General features: G+C 42.2%; 1 protein-coding gene across 4 annotated transcripts in view; it reads right to left on the bottom strand.

Moving 5' to 3' along the window:
* The window catches only part of UTP20 (UTP20 small subunit processome component), a 59,352-nt gene extending 38,706 nt beyond the window's left edge, over positions 1–20,646 (bottom strand). For 2 of the 4 annotated variants that reach the window (XM_010709539.4, XM_010709543.4), the window contains exons 1-21: positions 20,498–20,646; positions 20,203–20,283; positions 19,342–19,408; positions 19,015–19,147; positions 17,483–17,671; positions 15,986–16,067; positions 15,224–15,361; positions 14,639–14,794; positions 13,577–13,723; positions 12,915–13,049; positions 11,406–11,483; positions 10,542–10,723; positions 8,920–9,075; positions 8,304–8,392; positions 6,169–6,274; positions 4,795–4,945; positions 4,283–4,345; positions 3,798–3,956; positions 2,839–2,915; positions 1,548–1,627; positions 610–853 (exon numbers count right to left, since the gene is read on the bottom strand). In XM_010709539.4, the coding sequence (XP_010707841.2) occupies positions 610–853; positions 1,548–1,627; positions 2,839–2,915; positions 3,798–3,956; positions 4,283–4,345; positions 4,795–4,945; positions 6,169–6,274; positions 8,304–8,392; positions 8,920–9,075; positions 10,542–10,723; positions 11,406–11,483; positions 12,915–13,049; positions 13,577–13,723; positions 14,639–14,794; positions 15,224–15,361; positions 15,986–16,067; positions 17,483–17,671; positions 19,015–19,147; positions 19,342–19,408; positions 20,203–20,283; positions 20,498–20,542 (2,558 nt within the window). In that variant the 5' untranslated portion in view covers positions 20,543–20,646. The remainder of the gene's footprint in view (positions 1–609; positions 854–1,547; positions 1,628–2,838; positions 2,916–3,797; positions 3,957–4,282; positions 4,346–4,794; positions 4,946–6,168; positions 6,275–8,303; positions 8,393–8,919; positions 9,076–10,541; positions 10,724–11,405; positions 11,484–12,914; positions 13,050–13,576; positions 13,724–14,638; positions 14,795–15,223; positions 15,362–15,985; positions 16,068–17,482; positions 17,672–19,014; positions 19,148–19,341; positions 19,409–20,202; positions 20,284–20,497) is intronic. The other 2 variants (XM_085223942.1, XM_085223946.1) reach the window with 1 other exon arrangement.
* Between the last annotated feature and the right edge of the window lie 2,896 nt (positions 20,647–23,542).

Below are 23,542 nucleotides of genomic sequence, written 5' to 3'. Positions count from 1 at the left end.
CGGGGCAAGTACATATTCAAACTGTACAATCCAGTTCATGTTGCTGTGTTTTGGGATGCTGTACAGCTAAAAACTCTTAAAGGAGTGTCTTTCACCAAGTACAAGCTTCTTTGCCTACAAGCTGCAGCGATGCAAGGCAGTAGTCATACACATTAGAGAATACTGGAGGTACGAGGTGGAAAGGGGAAAAGAGAATCAATGAGTTATGAGAATTCTGTAAAGAGGCTTTGTGCAGGGAAAGGGGGGTTGTGTTTGCTAGAGTGAGCAATGAACAGCATGTATGGCAGTGTGAGAGAAAATGCAGGAAACTAACCTAGCACAGTGCAGTTTATTTTTCCAGGAAGGCAAGCAAAACGTAAGCATTCTAATTATAGAAAAGGACCATTAGAAACTCTTCCCTGCCACGATATCACATCTACCCCACGTGCATCATTCTCTAACAGAATCCACTTTTCAATCGAAAAGTTATGTTAGCTGGGAACAGGTATCATATCAGGAATGCATTTAGGAAATAGTCTATAAAGAACTAGCTGTTGACTCAAAGCTCAGCAACACCAAAATCAACAGAAAGCAGTGTGTCTTCCCAAAGAATATGTGAAAAGTACTTACCTAATGAACCTCAAAAGAAGTGGGGAAAGTTCCCTCGACCTGGGCTCCACCCTGTCTGGGAACTTCTCTAATGCTTTCCACAGCAGAAAGCGGAAGTTTGTGTGGTCCAACCGCTCGCTGCAGTCTGTTCTTGTCCCCAGCTGCTCCAGGAAGACAGTGCCCACCCCTCCTTCTGGTATCTTCTCGCTTTCAGTTTCATTGATGTTTTCCTCCTGTTCATCCAATTCATTTTGCAGTTCCATTTCTATACAACAGATGTTATGAAGTAAATATCTTCAAGTTACTCCAGTCAGCAGAAAGAGATCTGCACCCCGTTATGAAAGTAAGACTCCTGATGCCAAGCATCTGCTCAGACAACTATGTTTAACTCTGACCTGAAAGGCCCACGTTGCTTAGGAAGTACTCCAGGATGTCTTACAGCCCTGACAGTTTAAATGAGTTCAATTCTCTTGAATAACAGTGAAATCCACAAAAGGCTGCATGCTCACATCTCTACTGTGAAATCACAGATTCCACACATTCATAGATACATCTCAAGATTACACAGAGTTCAGTCAAGAAAGGCATAACGCCTGCAGGAATTCCACTCAATCATGTAATAGAAAGATGATGTATTCCATTATACAAGTTTCTTCATTGCTCCTATCAAACTGGAAAAAGCCAGACTTAGGCAGAGATGAAGTTGTTGCATAGCTCCCCAAAACATGCGACTCCCCTCATATGGGGGACATTTCTATCTACTTCTTGCTATTTAGGACAAAAGAAGGCACAGTTCTCTCTCAAGCGTCTGCATTCCTGCCCTGGACATGACAATGGCAGTCAAGAGCTCTGGTTCCGAATTCCTCCATCACATGTAAATTTGGGACACAAAAACACAGTCATGTGTCATTCACAATTAGCTGGGTTACTCAAAATACCATTTAAGAGCTAAGACTTACCAGCATAGACAGCAGCCCTCTCCAGATGTTCATAAAAGACCTTCCAGAACTGTTTATTCTCCATTTCCTTTGCATGAGAACTAACAAAACATAAGAGCGTGAAATTAAAAGAAAAAAGAAAAACCATGCATCAAGGGAAGCTAACAGCTAATGCAATCAAAGGCTTTGATCACAGCTTTAATGAGAGTGTCCGAAGATAGGACATCTGCAGGACACAGCTGTAGCACTTCCTTGCCCTCATTCATGAATCCCAAATGTCAATTATTAAAATAAGCGGGTTGTATCCCATGACTTCAAACAAACTCAAATTGACTAAAAACGTTCTTGAGCTTTCCACTGATATCCACAGTAATATCATACAGAACCAAAGGAAGAATTAGCGTCAATGTATCTTTAGGAGAGCTGGTTTAATATTACTTTATCAATTCAATAGTTTGATGGGACAAATCTCATCCTTTCTAATAATACATAGAGAAAAAAAAAAAGAGATAACGTAATGCTGAAAGCAGAGATATTTACTTCAATATTCAGCTCAGCAGATGTCATGGTACAACTTCCCTACTACTCTTTAGTAGAACTTAGAGGTTTTCTAGTAAGGACAGAAAAGTCAGGAGATGGGAAAATTGAAAGGCGCCTTCTGTTCCTTGGGCTTTTGTGAAACATTAATCAAATCTTGCCATCTTGGACTCAAACTCTGATGTTATTTAATTATATTCGTTGCAAATTCCTTTTAATAGTGAGAAAAAAATTCAAAAATTAAGTTAAAAACTAAAACTAAAAACACGCTACATGTATTATAATATGAGAGAGCAAATCATTTTGAAAGATTTCACACAAAGTCTCTCATGCATAAATCTCTTCAAATCAGACATTTTAACCTCAGCTTTTGTTCGCAGAACAGTCATCAGAGAATACCCTGAATTGTAAGCAACACACTCAACTACTGGCTCCATGCAGGGTAACTGAAAACTCAGATCATATGTCTGAGAGTGTTGACCAGATGCTCCCTGAACCCCATCAGCCTGGGGCTGTGCCCACTGCCCTGGGTAGCCCGCACCAGGGCCCAGCAACTATCTGATGAAAAACCTTTTCCCAACACCCAACCTGACCCTCCCCTGAAGCAGTTCCATGCTACTCCTTTGGGCCCTGCTGCAGTCATCAGAGAAAAGAACTCAGCATCTCCCTCTTGAGAGGAGGCTGTAGACCACAATGAGATTGCCCTCAGCCTTCAATGGAAGAAAATGTTCTGTGAAACAAGCACAGACTGCAGCATCCAGTCACATATACTCACGTTACAAGTTCAATTACAGGATCCCAGAGAGGGCTGAAGTTAATATAAAACATTCCCAGTAAATATCGAAGAGGCACCTAGAATGACATAGAACCATCTTGTTCAGAAGTTAAAAACAACAGTTAAAGACTAACCAACCTCCTTTAACCTTTCCTCTTCTCAAAGAAGAAATTTCGATCTAAGAAATTCTCAGAAGTCTACTTGTAATGAATCAAGTTACACACTTTTTTTTTTGTCTCATAGCTACATGATAAAATTTGTAGATCCTGCTTACTCTAAGCTGCACTGATATCTATCCACCACATCTATGTACTGTGAATGGGCAAAAGCCAGTTCTGTACCGCAATGCTAAATGCAGATGGACCAACCTATAACTCCTCCTCTGAGGAGCTCACAAGTCAAGGCAATAAATGAATTAATAAACAGAAGTATTACCACAGCCATAAAAATAATAATGAAAAAAATCCTCCCTTCCCCCCTCCACGAATGTTTTACTAGTAGAAATGTGACCCTTCCAGCATCTACAAAATGAGAGTGAGAGCTCCTTTTGCACAACTGTACAAGAGATGTAACAGCCAGATGGACGACCAGAGTATCACTCTGCAGCAAGATCCAGAAGCTATGTTTGCCAGTGGCCAGAAGGAATCCTACCAATGTTGAACCAAGCTGAGTGTATGGCAAGGTCACAATTTTACATTTGCTGACGATTCACTTCTCCCTAGAATGAGTTGTCCTCCTTTCCATAATACCCGATCAAACTGTTTGTGGGCCATTTATCTAGATACCACCATTGCTCAAGAAAATACAATAGTCTCAAGGACAAACGAGAGCTATGATCTGGGATCTAATTCATTTTTTATTTTTTGTTTTTTAACTCTTGTTAAAATCTCTGTAATTCATGGAATGGAAGTATTGGAATATGGGAATGTGACAAATGCCAACTGACAAAAACTACTTACCTCCTGCAAAGATCCACTTGGTATTGCAGACAGCACTATATCACATCTCAGTTTCCTCAAATGGAGAAGTTTCTCTCTGTAATCATTGACTGTTGCTGGCACAAGCTCTGCTTGGAGCAGTATGGCAAATACTGACTGGAGGTCCCCTGTGCCATCACCCTGAACAAACAAGTGACACACATTTTGTTGGACTATCCTTTTCTTCTTGAGAAAGATATCTCAAGAACTAAACAGAGTCTGAGCTACTTTGAATCAGAAAACAAAGTCAAGATGTTTGTTCCAGTTTTCATCACTTAGGGACCAGAACTTACACATGTGAAAACATTAGAGGGCAAAGAGATAAAAGATAAAACTGGAATGTGAAAGCACAAAACCAGAGCACAGTCTTGGAAAGAAACATGCTCTGCTCCTGAAAAGCAGGCAATGGTTCACAATCATAAAAATCAGACTGATTCAAAATGTTAAGTGAGAAGTTTTAGCCTTACCACCATTACTGTAGAAGGTGGAGTCTCAAAGTGGTTTAGAATACGGATAGTTAAGAGTCGGACCTGTCCAAAGTGGAAACATATGTGAGAAGCACGCAGGAGAATGCAAACTGCACATACACAGTTACACAGAAGTTAATGTCTTGCACAGGATGTTGATTTCACCAGGTTCCTTGCAAAGCTGAGAAACAGATGAGCCCCTCTGGTCTAGCAGGCAACTCAGAACAAATACAGTAGACTTCTGATCTGCTTTCACCTCTAGGGAAGAAGCAAGCCTCGCAGGGTTAAGACTTCTGCAAACTCATGCCCTGTGGCAGCCTCTTAGAAAAACAGATAAAAACAAATGCTATAGAAGCAATTCTTTTACAGTCTCACATTTCTCCTGACAGTCTTTCTCATTTAATCTAGCTTACTTAAATTGCTATGTAAAATACAAACCATATAGTATGTGCTAAAAAAAAAAAAAGAAAAAAAAAGGAAAAAAAAAGAAAAAAAAAAAGAAGGCAGATTACCTTGGAAATACCAGTGGAGATATTAGGCTGCAACTTCTCAAACAAGTCCATTAGGTTCCCTTGGGAAAGAGGGTCCTGGCAGCCACACAATGCCAGTCTTGTATAATAGAGATCAGCCAGGAGCAACGCTGATGGGTCTGAAGGGAAAGTGCTAAAACAAAGAGTGTTTTATTAGCATACAGAGAGCATTGTAACAATACAGATATTTGAAAACAAGGCAGCAGTGACAATAACAGCATTAAGGGATCTCAGGATGGTGAAGCCAGAATTCACCAACACATGGCACATAGCCTCAAAGACAGTACCCAAAGCAGATTCAGAGATATGAGATTCCCCCCTTTGTAATAATTAGGCCTATCAAGCTGGGGCTGGTCAGCTGAACCCACATACAGACAGCTTCAGAAAACAAATCTGCTGCCACTGCCTAGGTGCCTGGTTAGTGATCAACTGCAATGGAAAAGAAACATAAGGGTCTAGGTGGGCTATCAGTTCTACTGTCAGCAGGAATCTTGCTTATTCACAGGGAAACCTCCTAATGCCAGCCAACATCCCTTGTTCCAAGAGGGATTTACACACCCAGCACAAATATGGCACAAAAGCATTACAATGAAACTCCCTGCCAAGACTTCCTGTTTTATCTGGGCAAGTTGTTTTGCCTCCATCATGCCCCAGATATGGCCAGCATGCTTTCTTATCTAAGCAGGATGTTTTGAAGCTCAGGCCACCAAAGACTTGGAAATGCTCTAAGCAGAGTAATGATGGGAGATGACAAATTCAGCAGGATTTGCTGGAAAGAGATCAACAGCCTCCCTCAATCTCTCAACTCATTCGGTTACGTGTGTTAGTTTTAAGTAGAAGGGAATTGTAATAACTAAAACTGAGTATATGAAAAAACAACTGAGCATACTCCCACTGTGAAGCAAACATACAGGTAGATATGTAAGGACACAAAGGAATCCGAACACTGCCAGCAGACTGCTGAATCTCAAGCTTTTGACACAACTCAGAATGCACTGTTACTGCCTCTTTTGTTATTATAATGTATAATGTTATTATAAAGAAGACACCATTACTAAGTGTAGTGCTCTAGAAAAACTAGAAGCAACATATTTAACAAACTATGCTGCAGTTGGCTAAGAAAGCTTGGGTTTGCAGAAAAATACCACCGAACAGGTGTTATACCTATACAGTTCTCTAAATAGCGCCTACAACATTGCTGCCTTAAATTATCACAATACTGAAGTAACATGCTAGTGTAACTGAACAGACAACTCACAAAAAGGCATTAATGTGCTTCTACATATAAGGTAAGTCAACTCTTTGCCATATGAAGGAAAATCTCTGAGAATCACAGAACAGGCAGAGCTTACTTACGTCACCAAGTTCTTGACACGCTCTACAGGCAACAAATGGAGTATTTCAGAAGACTCTGTCAAGCTGAGAAGAGTACTTACAGCTTGGCAGGCCACAAACAAACTTCCTGGAGCAGAGAGAACAAGAACAGTGTGTGTATTTACTCAGGTCTCAACGACTCATGCTTGCAGGGTGACTGCCCTCCCTGAAATAGCTAGAATCACAGAAATAGAGTAACACATGGATTCCAGAACTGATATGTGTATTTTCTAACTCTTATAACCCATAAAGGAAACATTTCTCTGGCTAACAAAGTAAATGCCTACTCTAGCAAGCCACTGTTGCAGGCTGTAAGCAGCTCCCAGCTTGCATCTGCCTCCATCACACCCATGTATATGTGGAGATGAGGTCCGGAGCTAACTAAGCACTGTCACAGAAGCCTTGGCTTTATGCTACAAAATGGCTGTATTGATCTTATATGACCAAGTTTGAGTGCTGGGGAGACTGCAGAGAGGGCTCTGTGAGAAGAGCCAGCTCCAGCTGTTCCAGCAGGACCCTGCTGCAGATTTAAGGACGGGGAAAACTGCTGTGCAACAGCAGCTGGGGGAAAGGAGTGAGAAATGAGAAACAGTCCTGCAGGCACCACAGTCAGTGCAAAAGGAACACAAGAGGTACTCCAGGCCCTGTATGAGATCCTCAAAGCTGTCCCATACACTTAACGGCTGAATTCCTATTACTGAGTGGATGCTGGGTTTACCAAATGTTGTTATAGCAGCAGCACCCCCTTCATAAACCTCCAGCCTCCTCTGGGGATAGAGGGTTTCCCAACAGTACAGGTCATTCAAAGCCCTTCCAGGCAAGAAGGGGAAGGGCAATTCCATTCCCTGCCAGCCTTAAGTTGGCAACTGGGTTGTTCAAATAAATTATTACTTTCTTTGTCTCTTCCTGAGCTGTATCCCAGCTTCAAACCTGGTTTTCTGCACTCTCAAGCAACTTTAGAAAGCCACCTGGCTCTGGGACATACACAATACCTTAGGCTAGAGGCTAGGCAGATCCAACAGGGAGCACAGGGCTGGATGCGCCCAGAAATACCAGTTTGAAAGGAAGGTAAGGAAGCGTAGTTTAGGGCAACAGAAGAAAGAAACATAGGATTGACACTGCATTTGTTATCTTTTCTTTAGCAGCAAAGGAGGAAATGGCAACATGCCTCTTCTTGGGCACACACAGAGCTGGTGCACAGTTGCTATTGCAGCCACCAAGAATGCAATCTACAAAAAAGTTCAGATATTTTCTTTCTAGAGTAAATAATTACTAGTCACATAATTATGAAAGCATGCAAAATCTGTAAACAGGATGGGAGAAAGAGCTAAATCAAAAAGGACCATGCTTGACAAACACCAGAAAAGAAAAGGCAGCAGAATCAGTTAGCAGATATAGTCAACAATGTTAATCAAGAGATTACAAAGGAGAAAGGACAGGCTCTAGGTAAGCCCTTTCAACCCACAGAAGAAAAAGCACTGAAACTGGAGCATTCCAGTACTTGCTCATACTTTGTCACAAAGCCAAACGCTTGAGATCTCTGAGTACTCAACTGCCCTGTACCACACAAGCTAAGCTAGAAGATTGTTTTTTTTCTGGCCAGTAATAGAAGACAACCAGCAGGGTTCCTGTGACCACCCATGACCAGAGGGAGGATACATCATTTTACTACTGATGCTGTACAAGCAAATGTCAAAGATGATAAGGTCCCAAAATTTGAGCTATCGGTTTAGAACAGTCTAATTGGAGCTTGTCAATCAATAGTCTCTCCTTCACTTGACTGCTTCAGCCTGGATCTGGCTTGAAAGGATTTCCATTCTCTTTTATATGACTCTTAATTTTTCTTCTCAATTATCTTAATCAGGCTTCAGTTTGTACCCCCTCCACTTTGTGGAACATCTGCCACACCATTATGACTACCAACAGCAATTGCATAATTGTTTCCTGGAGGGTACTTCTCCCAGGCTTTGCTTTTCTAGTTTTACTGCTCACTACATTTGGATACAATGCTATTGCTATTCATTTTCATGTTTTGTGTTATCAGCAAAACTACTTCTTTTATTCTCCCTCTTAGGTCTCAACAGAAAGCAAATGAGCAGGAACTAACAGTAACTGACCTTTGCATAGGCTTCCTTTGTCAATGGCTGTGAACAGAGAATCTATAAAACTTGTCACACAGGGCAGAATCATTTCTTTGTCCATTGGTCTGTTCAAAATAAACGGGAAACCTTTTATCTCTATGTTAACACTCACACTTAGGCACGTACAAATATTTTCTTTCACATCTATCTCATGTTAAATTACAGACAGGTTATCCCAAGTCTGAAATCAATAGCAAATCATATTTGCTATTTCTGAGTCACAATTTAAGCTGCAGAAGAGCAAGCTCTTTCTGAAGCCTTCTGTCATGCAAGAATATAATAATTATTGAAAACGCTGCTGTCTAGAAAGAATGGTGCTTAAAAAACAGAAACAAAAATGTGTCAGGAACAACTCCACATGCTAGTGTACTAAATTTAATGGAGCAGGCAGCCAAGAAACTGATATCTCACTCCTGAGTTTACCATGGACCCAGTATTTTCACATAGCTTTTTTTTCGTCCATCTTTTTACCCCAGTTACCCCAAACTAGTGTTAATAACTCTTGAGCTTACATTAGTAAACTGATTTTTGATAGATGGTGAAGTAGATAATACTACAGAAATGTACAGCAATAGCATAGAGTATCCCTTACCTAATATGTGGCAGTACAACCAAGGCAACCCAAGGCTGTGAAAGGTCAGTGACGTCTTCGTTCTGTTGTAACTGGATTAGAGACAGCACATGACCAAGCACTGGTACTTCTGCCCTTCCTCCTTGTCTTTTACTTGTTTGTTGTCTTGTATTAGAGCTAGAAATAAAATTAAAACATTTTAACAACCCACTAAGCCCCCTGCACATCAGAGACTGTTCCTTTTTCTCCCACAATATAAATGTACCATGTTTCCCATGCAATAAATTCAATTTATTTTCAATTTTAAAAGCCTTTCTAGAAGGAAAGAGTCTAGTTCTCAGTTGGACATCCTCACAACTAAGGTGAGAAGCACCTGAGAGTCATCTCTAGGATTCAGAGTGATTCTTACTTATTAACAACCCAGACACCAGCAAAGATTAACAGAAGACAGAAAATAGCTAGCTAACAGTTTGGTGAATTATAAGGAATCACAAGTTGAGTCCAGATTCGAAGCCGTATCTTCAAGCACAAAGAGCTGACACTATACTGGAATACATAAACAGGAGTACTTCACATCTCATGGAAAGCAACCTTTCCATTCCACCCAGCATTTGCAAGACCACAGTTGGAAAGCTCCATGAGCTCCACCCTTCAAGAAAGCAAGCAGCTAACAAAACATCTCATAAAAAATGATTAGAGGTTTAAGAAATAAAATTTATCAGATAAACCTCAAGGAATTAGGATTGCTGGTCCACAGAAACGATTTGTGATGTTTCTGAAGATCAAAGTTTGTTATTTGTAAAAGCTGGATGCAAAGAGGATGAAATAATCTGTTCTGTATGTTTCATGCAGACAAGATAAGCAGCAAGGGATTTAATCTGCAGCAAAGGAAGTTTAGTTCAGACACTGACATTGTAGGAGCAACATCCTCTCAGCTATGTATTCAATATCACTGAAAAGCTAGAAAAATCCACAAATTTTAATATTTTATTATTTTTTTAAATAATTCTTATATTCTTTAAAAAATATAAGAAGAGAAAAATCTTTTTTTTTTTTTAATTTTTTTATTATTATTTTTGACTCACAACCTTCTGTTCCCTAAACCTTGATACCTCCACTCAGTAAAAACAGAAGAAAATTCACAGAATGAACTACTTTTAGGAGAGATAAAATTTTACATAGATGTCAGCATCAGTCACCACTCTCAGCAGGCAAGTTTTGAGCTGGAGTGATTGTTAACAGCCTTTATCATAAGCCTAGTAATAGTCATTCTGTGCTTGACTGCTGTCACTCAAATCCTTCCAAACAGGTTCCAGTGGGAAAGCAAATACCTTGCTGCAGTCAACTTAGCTCTGCAACCAGACGCAGTCAAGCTGTGCCAGCATAGTGCTGTATCTGGATTAATTATATACACTGTGGTACCCAGCTGTGTTCTATGGTAAGATTACAGCACTGCTTCCAGCAAGCTCCTGGACAAGTCATATTCATACACAAATATGGCACAGACAGGAGGTCACTAGAGCAGTATCTCTTCTCAAATCATCTCAGAAAAGAAAATGGAATCCTACTGTATCACCTTGCAGGCCTTCAAATCTGCAGCCATGCGGACACATGTAGTGTTTGCTAAACCTGAGAAGCCTCACCTGATGGATGATGATTCGGTGAAAAGAAGAGGATACTTTTCAAATGCCATTGAACCAACAGTAGGAGGCTCTGCTTTCACCAGAATGAGTTTAGCCAGAACTGCTGTTGCCTGATCCTTTTTAAGTGCATCTGTGTCAGAGAAGCAATGCTCAATGTACTTTAGAAAGCATGGAAGAAAGTGCTGAAGGGGAAAAAAAGAAAAATCAAAGTTTAGTAACGTTTCTGTAACTGTCATCAAAACCATAAGAGCACATAACATCAGCTACAGAGGAAGCCAAGCACAAATGAGCTACCAAAGCACCAGACTTCTCATCAGTTCTGAAGCTCTGAGTCATCAGCACATAGACATTCTGTTTTTGGAGACAGGACAGCAGTTTGATGTAAAAACTCAGTCTGCTCCCAAGAAAACCAACATAGTCAGGATCTTCCAGATGCTCAACTATGCTTTCATACCCTACTCCCTTTAATTTGTTTCATTCCTTCCAGATCACCATTTCCAGGCTTGATCTATCAGATGTCCCTTATTCATCATTTCCACTTATTTTCCCCTCATCCTATCTAAAACAAATCCACATCTTTGCTCCTCACCACATGAGCTTCTCTCTGTGAACATGGATAGCCTCTTCACCCTGACCACGAAGTTCTGACACAATGGCATAAGTAAAGCTTTCATTCTTACCACACTAAAAGTTTGTTCGAACAGCATATCAATACAGATAAGTGATTCATCAAACAAGGCAAATAAATATACTATGAATTTTCCGCTTGCAGAAGGATTTTCCTGTTCAGATGTCCTCGTCACAATATCTTATGCTCCTTTTGGCAACAAAAAATAAACAAAATGGACAAGAGCTTCCACTTACCCTCTCAAATTGCTTCATTTTGAACATTGCTTCAGAAAAGTCCAAAAGAAAGCACCATTCAATTCCACTTCCTAATACCTGCAAGATGCAAATGAAAAGTTGATAGGAACACATTAAGAAAAGACATCCTATACTTACGTTTCCATTATCCGAGAGATATTTTTCCTGGTTTATCAATCAGCCGTGCTCTAAACTCTGAGATGCCTGCCTGGCTTTCTGTTCACAGCTAGCGGAGTTTCTAAGACAGCCACACCCAGCAATTCCACTTCCAGTGGCAGCTCAGCTATAGAAGCAGCAGAACCCTTGTAAGAAGCCCTGTGAAGTCCAAGCAGGCTCTGTGCTAAGACAGCTCAGCTATCTCTTTAAAGTGATGTGGAAATGTAAGCTCAAAGTTCTCTGACTGTAGTACAGACACGCTATAACCATTAGAAAGAAGCTCAGGCCCAAAAGGTCTTTTAACTCAGTGTTCTTGATGCGTACATCCTGGTATACGACTCCACCATAGTTGGCTGCAAAAGGGGGAAGTCAACCTATAGGCTTCTGAAGGGAACAAGATGGAAACCATCCCTGTTTGCACATGAAATCAGTGCTTTTCAACGCTGAGATGTGCAACACAGAAATACGCACACAGCTTCTTTCCCAGACCCTTCAAATTATAAGGACAGCTTTAAGCCTCCTTCAGATTAACAGAAGCCCGCACAAATTTAATCAAATGTTTCAAGGATCACCTCTCCCAAACAAAACTGCACTCTTGCCACACACAGGCAGAACAAATCTCTTTCAGCAAAAGCCAACACTGAAGTCCACATGATCTTCTCTAAACAATTGCAACAGCCTTATTTTCCAATTGCAAATCGCACAACATCTTTATTTTCCATACATTTTTTGAATACAAAGTACAACTATGGCAAAATTATCAGGTACTGCAACAGGAAAACCAAAGCAGAGCACCCTGTAGCAGCATCTCTGATCAATCCGCTACACTGCACTTTATATGAATGTATGCAACTGATCCTGTCAATGTTTCAGGAGCAATGGTTATACTAAAATTTGCCTAACCCTGTAGTTTTCAAGTCAGATTTGCCTGAACCATGCTCATAAGCCAAACCTACGCTGTCAACTTAGTGAAAAATATACTTTTTCAGTGAAGTATATTTCAGTTCAACTCACTGATATGCCTCACAATCTACGACAGAACACAATCCCTCTCTGTACTCTGTCTTTACTACAGGCTGTTGTTGTTTGAAGCAGGATCTGTTTTCCACTGCAAGTACGTTTGCCACAGTGGCATCATTGTAACAGACTGACAGCTTGTGTAAGATTCTCAAGGAGTCCCAAGACCATAGTAGGCATTATTTTAGGCACTGGGCATTTTCTCCCTTTTCAGTGCAAAAAGCTAAAGAGAACCTTGTAGCCTATTGCCCAGCCTGAAATGGAGTTTCCTGAAATCTGAAGGCTGCTGTAGGGAACCTAGACTCAGGTATTTCTCCAGTAAGAAGTCTTTGTTACCTTTTCAATAGCTTCTTTGGTCAAAGAGTCAGGTAAGTGAATGTTCTCGGCCAGCAGTAATGCAGAAATGGTGTTCAGCAGGATCTTGTAGCAAGATGACAAGAGATCTGGTGTCTGTAACATTTTTATTAAAACCTGGAATGAAAGAGAGGAACTGGTATTCATGTAATAAGACAGGGACTGTCTGCTCTGAATGACCTAGACAGGCCCCGGAGCAGGAGGATACAGTGTTCTAAGCTTCAGCCTACAAAAATTAATACAAACAGCCCTGACGAAGTTTGAAGGCATGAAATCTACAGTTGAATTCACAGGGTCAAATATATGTGAATCTGGTGGAACTGCTCTACCACAGGCATGAGGCTAGGGGCACCTAGCTCTCCTTCAAAAACAGCAGGAATTACAATACAACATGGTCTCTAGCATCAGCATCTCACTTTTCACCTCCTTATTTAAAGGAAGACTACATAAGCATTACGTGACAGGAAAATTCTCATGGAACTAGAGAGGCAGCAATACTCCCCCATAAATCTCTCTTCACATAACACAAACCCTAAGCCTGTTATTGCAGCAGGAATGTTTCAGAATGCTTCAGCTGACCATCCATCTTCCAGATTCAATCAATACTTCTCTGGCAGGTAAGGAAAAGTGATGGTCTGACTTACCTGACAGACTTCTTCTGGCTGTGAGATTTTGGATCCATTTGCATGTTCCACTAGGATCAGATATGCTTGCAGAACCCTTTCCATCTGCTCTGAAGCCATGCAGCAATTGACTTTAGTTATTTTGCTCTGCAAGTTCAAGAGTGACTCCTGTTTACAGAAAAAACAAAATGCTTCAGGAAAAAAGATGAGACCCTGTTTCATTTACTTCTCCATTTCAAACTATGGGTAGTTAGAAGTTCAAGTACCACACAAATAGGACTATTTGTCAGTGCTGGAAGGACTGCCCTAAATTAGGTTTGCATGTGTACCACTTCCTCCAGTTTCCCATTTCATACTTCTGAGGTGCAAAGCTGACAGCCATCATTTGCAGAAGGTTTCAATCTCTCTTAGCAAATCCCAGTCCCTACGAATAAAACATCTACATGGAGATCAGGTAAGTAAAAACCCTTTGCTTGTTCTGCATCATCCTGACCCACCACAGCCGGGGCACTCAACTCTCCTCCCCCAGACCTCAGAGTGCAACCACCACAATGCAACATGGCAATGCACAAACAGAAAACACACACTGACTTGCAGGACCTGGCTCTGAGGCTTAAACTTGGCTTTCCAAGTACAGCCCAAGTCTCTGATGTAAAGAGAACTGGAGGGAAAGAAGCTTTCACTTCACCATTACAAAGCTGTTTTAGAACCACCAGTAGATTTGATTCAGCAGAACAGAAGGAAAGACCAGCAATGGGCCTCCAATACCAATCTCTGCCAAAACAGACACTACAAACACTCCCTGCCCAAATGTGGGGCTGAACTCTAAATCTCATCCACAGTGGTTTCCTCCTCACTCACAAGGCAGCACAGCCAGCTGGATCATTATGGACTTCCAAAAAAAGGGTGGATTTTTTTCCTCATAGATATGTCACTCAAGTTAATGTTTCCAAAGGAGAGAAAACCCAATTCTAGTCTAACAGGACACAACAGTTTTCTTGGTAAGTACACACAGCTCTTCTTCAGTCTCTTGTGAACAGAGGCAAAAAAAAAAAAAAAAAAAAAAAAAGGAAATAAGCATACCTTCAGGCACTTGAAAACAACATCAAAATGCTCCCTATGTATATGCACTGCAGCTGATCTGATCATCTGCTCAAAGGCTTCTCCAATTGTTATCCATGGTAGTTCAGTTTCCTCTTCAGTAACAGGTCCCAGCTTTACCAGAATTAATTTTAGAGCCTGTACAGGAAAAGAGCATATCACAACCTCAGAAAATAAATCTAATAAATCAAAAAATAAAACTACATCCTAAAATCAGTTAGGGCAAGATACTATTATATTTCAGTGATCTCAATTCTCTCTAGAATGATTAGCGGAAAAAAAAAATTAGGTTATCACTTAAAATCTGAATTGTTTTAAACCCTCTAAGTGAATCTGAAGATATGTATAGTGTTATCAAGCAGAACTGCTTTAATATATAGTGATATCATATAGGAATGCTTAAAAAACAATCCATCTCAAAAACAGGTTTTTAGAAATCGGCTTTCCAATCCTGTTAAATAACAAATAGCGTGTTTATCACTAAGGACCCAGAGAAAGGAACAAGGCAACATTCACTGGTTTCACCCTGATACCATTAAACCAACTTTCTTTTCTTCTGGTCTTTACCGTCTCTGTGCAAGAGTGAAACATGTTTCGAACACCCTTGCACATCTCAAAAAGTAGCCGTCCCACACCTTCCACCTTCTTGGGGTGCTCCTCCAAGTCACGGAACATTAAGTTGAAGAGGGCATTTTTATCAGAAACCTAAAAAACACAAGAGGGAAAAAAAAGATCATCTTCTGTGAGCTACAAGATGGACAGAGGCAATTCAACAGCTCCATAGCACCACACTGCACTTCTAAGTCCTGCCTTTCTAGACCTGTTCAATGTCATTATTTCTGCAACCACCAAGAACATGGTGAGGCCACAGCAGATGAGATGTGTCTTTTTGGTTATTCTCACCATTTTGGAGTTAAGCATGTGCATAAATGCACTGCATAATTGGTCCCAACTGAAATACAAAAGTGAGTGTTCTGGTGTGGAAAGATACATGCATCAGCTGAAAGCAGAATCCAGTCATCCAAACTACAATAGTACCTGGGAATACTGCAAGGACTTCTGCTCATAGATTTTTAAACCCCCTGTGTCAAAGCACCTGAGGTTCTGAAAACAACTAAACAAACGTTTACAAACATTTCGCTTAACTGCTCTTAAAGCAGAATATTACAGTCTCTATTTGCCACTGCTGATATGAAGTCCATGATATACTTAGGAAAACACTGAAAACTCAGGACATGCAGAACGCCAGTTCAGGCCTTGTTATCTCTCCTTTACAGAAATGTCGTATGTTGAAGCCATGAGTGTGTCAAGGTACAAACACCTACTTACCTTTCTCATTAAAAAGACAAAACTTTCAGCAGCAAAGTTTCTGATGTGTAGCTTGTGATGAGCCAGCAGGGTGCTGTAGAGGCTAAAAAGAAACACAGTAATAAAGCGTTTTAAAGGCTGTGCAAGAACTGTCACCAACTGGCTTTAAAAATTATGTTTTCAGTTTACGTTGCCACACTTTACAAGCACCAAGAAGCCATCCACCCAGGGACAGCAGAGACCTTCCTTAATTCCATTTTGTCCCACTCTTCCTATATGAAGATCAAATAGCAATACCAGGCAACTTAAGCTGCAGCTTGGAAACCTGCAACAACTCTGGATCCATACAGACCTAACTACAGCATCAAGATTTTTAACAGATACAGTCAGCAGCACTTAGTTAAACCAAAATTTACTTGATATGCCACATTTGTATTTCAGATGAGCCAACAAGCTCTCCTGTGCATGCAGATTTTCCAAAAACACTACTGAGAGGAGTGACAAGTGTTTGCAGCTCTTTGGTAAACACCAGTGACAGTTGCAAGTGGCTCAGCACATGTTAAGTGTAGAGCGTGGTGCCTCAGATTCACAGAGAAGCAGATGTTTTTGCAATATGCCTGACAGCTTTCGCTGGGTTGGGGAAAAAATCTGTAATCCATCTTTTCCTCCATCTGTTCTGAATTGAAACTAGTAGGAAGCAGCATGGACCCACTGGCTAGGACATAAAGAAGAGAGCTGCTACCACTGCAGCATGACAGTGAGGAAGCAGCCATCATGGGGCAGAATACAGTCCATCCAGCACAGCTGGATGAAGCAGCCAAGAGCAGATGCCTGGAAAAAATTTAAAGAGGGTAAGCACATACAAAAACAGCCTGCAACCACCTGCATTTCAGGGACAACCAGAATTGGTTCCTGTGCATTTGGAAATTCCCTCAAGCTTGGCAAGTTTCGTTCTGAGCTTATGCCCAACTCTACATGTCTGGAATCCTGTGACAAGAAGTTTCACAGCATACAGCACAGCCTGTCTGCTCTTTCACTAAACAGGCAGGAAGAACATAAAGGTCAAAACGCAACAACAGGAGCAATCAAAGACTCAAAAGAATTCATTTACTGTTGTACGTTTAAGTGCCTGCAATTGGAAAAGACAGAAGCAATACAAATAAGACTGAGGTATTTGACAGGTACTCAAGAGACCTGTGTTGAATTTAGACTTGTCTAAGTTGCCAATGCCTTTCTGAGCTTTGTTTACCCAGCCTAGGTAACTGCTTCCTCTCCTATCACCACCTGCATCCATAGCATCAGGAGAATGAATGCTGAAAACAGTAGATCAACACACACTCTTCCTCCAGTCAGGAGGATCTCAAAGGAGCTGCATATGACAACAAGGCTCTATTCTAGAAAGCAGAGAAACTGTGCTGACAAGTATACTAAAACACTAAGCCATATATTTGTACAGTACTTGCATTCCCGTAACATTTATAGATGCCAATCAAGACAGAAACGAAAAACAGCTTTTACCTATATATGTTGCTTATGTCCTTCACCATCAATCTCCACAGGTACTTGTAGAGATAGGAAAGAGAGGTAAAAGCCCATTCCAGCAGCTCTGTGTCCTGTGTATCCAACAACTTGACGATGGCCACGAAGAAGTCATGGAAGTGAGGATAGAAATCAGCCTGGAGATCTCGAGCCAGCTGCACCACTAGACTGATTCAGACAATTTATCAGTGTTAGTATGTTGGGCTGGTTTTTTTTTTTCCCCAATCAATAAAAAGTTAGCCAAGCATTGCTTGCAGCAGTTGAGCACAATATTTTTTGAAAGACGGTCAGCATTACTCTTGTTTCTTACCTTTACTTAAACATCACCTGTAGGCAGCTGTGGATGGCAACAATTTTAAAGTAATTCAAGCAGATAACATTAAACAAGAAGAATGGATCAACCAAACATAAATGATCAACATCAACCAAAGCACATTAATTTTCTGTCAGACACTCAGTAACATGTTATTTATTTATTTTTTTTATAAGACCTAGGATTATAAAGCACTACCAGGGAAATATGACCACTTTGGGTATCTCATTGTTATACTTCTTTCCTCATGTACAAAAAATATAAAGAACACTCAGAACAAGACTTGGGATTGTTTGTAATATCATCAGGCTTCAGCTGGCGACCATTCACTACTAGCATTCCTCAGGGGTCAGTATTGTAGCCCATCCTGTTTACTATTTTTACTGACCATCTGGACAAGGGGGATTGAGCGCACCCTCACTAAGTTTGGGAGGAAGAGAAGGTAGGAAGGTCCTGCAGAGGGATCTGGTAAGGCTGGATCAATGGGCTAAGTCCAATTATATGAAGTTAAACAAGACCAAGTACTAGGTCTTGCACTTCAGTCACAATAAACTTAGTCAGTGCTACAGGCTTGGGGGAGAGGTTTGGGAAAAGCTGCTTGGCAGAAAAGGGTCTGGGGGTGTAGGCTGACAGCTGACTGAACATGAGCCAATGGCATCACGGCTTGTATCAGAAATACTGCAACCAGAAGAAGCAGGGAGGTTATCATCTCTGTGTATATGGCACTGGTGAGACCACATCTCAAGTGCTGTGTTCAGTTTTGGTCCCTCACTACAAGACAGACACAGAGGCCCTGGAGCATGTCCAAAGAAGGGCAATGGAGCTGTGAGGAGACTGGAGCACAAATCTGATGGGGAGCAGATGAGGAAATTGAGATTGTTTAGAGTGGAAGAGACTCAGAGGAGACCATATCGCCCTCTTCAGTGATAGGACTAGATAGTGGCTTTAATCTGTATCAGGGGAGGTTCACGATGGATATTAAGGAAAATTTACTCTCCAAAAGAGCATTAAGTACTCAGAAATGCTACCCAGGGAGGTGGTGGAGTCACTATCCCTGGAGGTGATCAAGAAACATGTGAATGTGGAATTGAGGTACATGCTTAGTGGGGATGGTGGTGATGGCTGGATGGTTGGACTAGATGATCTTAGAGGTCTTTCTCAACTTGATTGATTCTACGACTGATCACCATATACTTACTCTAACAAAGGTTGATAAGCAAGACTGGCTTTGACTTGCAAATGTGTCTTCAAGCTCTGCACAATGGCACTCTGGTAATAGACCAGCTGGTTGAAGGACTGGCATTTGTTGGCCACTTCTTTGTAGAATTGCACTGTTCAAAGCATGAAAGAGAAATCATGAAAACTATAGTTCAGTGAACACACAGGATGTTAAAATTAATGGCTCTCCAAAGCCCAATTCAAAATCTAATCTACAGAAACTTTCTCAGTCTGCTCTAGATGCAGAAGAAATGCATTTTAACAGTCTAGAACAGGCAGAAAATATCAACAAATAAAAATGAGGTACCAAAATGCTGAGTGAGGTTCAGTTCCCTCCATTTCTGTAGTCCTTCGTAAAAGTAGGTTTCAACCTCCTGTCAAAATAAAGATACAATAACAGCTCATCAATTCTTATGGATGTAGCCAGTAAAGATGACAGGATCCAGTGAAAAGAACTACCAAGTACTTCAAACATTTTTTGAATATTTTAAAAATCTTGATGAGTTCCTTCCAAAGGGTGCTATGGGTTTTGTCTGAAAATAAGACTTTCATTTCCACATTCAAAAATTCATGACAAGACTTGCTTACATAGTTGCTTTTTAGACTTCTGTTGACTGGACTTGATAATCTAAGATGCTGAACCACAGCCACCCAGCAGGAAAAAAATGCTTTGGGGTTTATTTTGGCATCCTCACAGCTATTCAGTGAGAAGCTTAGAAAAACAATCCAGCAGGCCAGGAAGCAATAAGCTGCAAAGCACTCTATTCACAGTGATGATCTGCAAGACATACAGGTATTTTTAATTTTTTTTATTTTTTTAAATGATCTACAAAGAGCTGGAAAGGTGCTAATCCAACTTCCCCGTGAGGACTGCACCTACTCAACACCCTCAAGCCTTTGCAGGACAGGACCCAGAACTGCTGATGGTCACCCACAGGCCCTCTCACTATGTGAAAGCGATCATGGTGACACTGTCAATATGAGAAGCATTTCCAAAAGAAGAAGGGAACAAAACAGTAAATGAAACTTTAGAAAGAAGCTCATGGTAGAGTTGTGTTTTCTAACCCTTCCCCAAAGAAAAATGTAAGCGTATCTTTCAGGGCTTGTGACTACTGATGGAGTGACCTGCAGTCCTCTAGCATAAGATGACTACTGTTGCTTTTCTCACCTCAGCACTGCTTCCAGTTCTGTCAATCCGATGAATAATATCGATATTAACATTACTTAAGCGTTCCGAGAAGGTAAGAAACTGTAAAACAAAAGGACACACGTATTCATGCTGTGAGCCTGGCGAGGCCAGCAGCCGCACCTCCCCTGCAGTACAGAGAGCTTTTTCGGAGCCGTCCTGCAGCCCTGCAGAGCCCTCCGTCCTCCACAGCAGCACCGCAGCTCAATGAAGACTAAGGACGAAAACCCACCGACCCACCCCGGCAGCCACCCGGCCCGACGAGGCGGGCGCTCACCCTGTGCGTGTTCCCCGACTTGTGGGCCGAGGATTTGCCCTTCATGGCGGCAGCTCTAACCCTGCAGCGCGGACCACACGTGCAAACCTAAGCGCTGGGCGCCGCCATGCCGGCCGGGGCTGCCGGGAGGAGTAGGCGGGGCTGCCGGCGGAAGGGGCGGCTGCCGAGCGGCGGACTGGGCGGGCTGTGAGGGTTAGTGAGGCTGCTGCCTTGGTGGAGGCTTTGTTACTGTCTTCCATTGAGCAAACGTACCGAGGAATCATAAAATCGTTTGAGTTGTAGGGAATTTTAAAGGCCATCTGGTCCAACTCCCTGCAGTGAGCAGGGATATCTGCAGCTCGATTAGGGTGCTCAGAGCCCCTCCAAGCCTGACCTTGAATGTCTCCAAGGATAACCTCTCTGGGCAGCCAGTGCCTCACTGCCCTCTGAGTAAAAGATTTTCTACTAATAGCTAATATAATCTCCTCTCATATAGTTTTAAACCATCCCCCCTCACCCTATCATTATCTGCCCATGTAAAAAGGTACTCTCCCTTCTGTTTGTAGTCTTCCCTGAAGGTCTCACAGAGCTTTCAAGCAAAACAAGCCCAGCTTCCTTTGCCTTTCATCATACGAAAGGTGCTCCAGCCCTCTGGTAATCTTTGTGGCCCTCCTTTAGACCCACTCCAACAGCTCTGCATCCTTGTACTGAAGGCTCTGGACCTGGACACAGTATTCCGGATGGGGCCTGACAAGGGCAGAGTAGAGGGGGACGGTCCCCTCTTTGTCCCTGCTGGCAGCTGCTCTTTTGGTCTTTCAGACTGCAAGAGCACACTGCTTGCTTGCTTCTCATCTGCATCTTGCCCAACTCAGGCTGTGGGCTTTCTCTTAATATTTACTTAATTTAGAACGACCCTGAGAAAAAAAGCAACATCTAGGCACAGCTCTGTGGTAGTGCAAAGTACTGCAGTGGTGCTGTTGACACAGTGGAAGGAAGGGATGCCATTCAGAGGGACCTCAATAGACTTGAAAGATGCCCTAGGAGAATCTAATGAGATTCAGCACAGCAAAGTGCAAGGTTTTGCACTTGGGCCAGGGGAATCCTAGGCATATATACAGACTGGAAGGAGCAGTCCTTGAGAGTAGCCCTGTAGAAAAGGACCTGGGGATCCTGGTGGATGAAAAGCTTACTGTGAGCCAGCAGTGTGTTCTTGCAGCTCAGAAAGCAAATGGTATCCTGGGCACCATCAGAAGAGGGGTTGCCAGCAGGGACAGGGAGGTGATTGTCCCCCTCTGTTCTGCCCTCATGGGGCCCCATCTGGAGTACTGTCTCCAGGTCTGAGGCTCCCAATGCAAGAAAGACAAGGAGCTGTTGGAGAGGGTCCAGAGGAGGGCCACAAAGATGATTAGAAGGCTGGAGCACCTCCCCCATGAAGACAGGCTGAAGGAACTGGGCTTGTTCAGCCTGGAGAAAAGAAGGCTGTGGGGTGACCTCATTGCAGCCTTCCAGGACCTAAAGGGAACCTACAAACTGGAGGGGAATCAACTCATTGAAAGGGTAGATAATAGCAAGACAAGGGGAAGTGGTTTTAAGTTGGAGGAAGGAAGATTTAGGTTGGATGTCAGGGGGAAGTTCTTTGCTGTGAGAGAGGTGAGATGCTGGAACAGGCTGCCCAGAGAGGTTGTGGATGCGCCACCCCCCCTGGAGGTGTTCAAGGCCAGGTTGGTTGGGGCCCTGGGCAGCCTGGTCCAATATTAAATGGGGAGGTTGGTGGCCCTGCCTGCATGCAGGGCTTGGAGCTTGATGATCCTTGAGATCTCTTCCAACCCAGGCCATTCTATGATTCTGTGATTCACACACAAAGTGTTAGGAGCCCCTGTATTTTGTACCTGTAGTTCTTCAGACCATGGTTAGCCGTGGGTTTGGACAATGCTTAAAGTTACCTAAAATATCTGGCACCTTCTTAATGGTGTGCAAGAGCAAATAACTACAGACTGACTGTTACTGCTGTGGTCACAGGAATGCCAGAGCCTGTGGAAGCTTCTGGCTGTGACTGCAGTTACAGAAGTAGAAAGAGTGGAAGCTGGAAGAAAGTTTTGTTTGGGCAGATGCAGTAGAAGCAGGTCAGAACCGTGCAGCCCAGAACCATGTGCCCATTCTGGGAGGCAGTTGATAGGGCCCCAGGGTTTGCCATTCCCCATTCTGTCTGTTCTTCCAGCTCAAGGCCTCTCTCACAAATCTGACATAAGTGTTACTCAGCAAACCACTAGGCTGGTTGTAAGCACAGATAAAGTACTCCTAGGAGTACTGCTTTGAATAGACCTGACAGGTTACGTGCTGCCAGGTGTAAACAGCAAAGCTCCCACGGGCAGGCAATAAGCCATTAGCATGATAGTCATCTGGATGGTCAGGGAGTGTGCTCACTCCAGCACCTGCAGCTACAGACTTCAGAGCTTGCTCTTCTTCAGGAATTAAAAAGAACTTCTGGTATTTACATCAAGTGGAAAGAAGATGTCTAAGTTAGGCAGTAGAGTTTGAGAAGTTTGGCTTTAATGCTTTCAAGCCCAAATACATACACAGTAATGTGCAGCTATGAGCATGCAGGCTGGTTCAGATCCACAGAAGAACTTAGGTATCAATATGACACTATTGAAGTTCACAAATACCTCTTCAGCTGTGGTTACTAAATTCCCCTAATGTGTCTCCTGCATACTGCAAACTTGTGAAAAACAGTCTACAACATCTTTCTTTTGTTATGAGTAGTGTCCTGGGAGGTGGTAGACTAACTGTCCCTGGAGATATTCAAGAACTCTGTGGATGTGGCACTGGGGACATGGTTAGTGGGCATGGTGGGGATGGGCTGATGTTTGGACTGCTGTGATCTTCTTAGTGGTCTTTTCCAGCCTAAACAATTCTATGATTCTATGATCTTGTGGAAATTCCTCGGATGCACGTGTTCCAAAATAATACAAGGGAAAGGACCAGCTCAAACATTTGTGGAAAGCAGCAAGGTGAAGAGCTCATGTGTGTTCTGCTTGTTGCAGAAAGGGTGTAATCAGCAATAAC

Source organism: Meleagris gallopavo, chromosome 1, assembly GCF_905368555.1.
Source record: "Meleagris gallopavo chromosome 1, MGAL_WU_HG_1.1, whole genome shotgun sequence".
NCBI classification, from domain to species: Eukaryota; Metazoa; Chordata; class Aves; order Galliformes; family Phasianidae; genus Meleagris; species Meleagris gallopavo.
The sequence above is the reverse complement of the archived record's forward strand: the minus strand, read 5'-3'. Positions and strand labels throughout refer to the sequence as shown.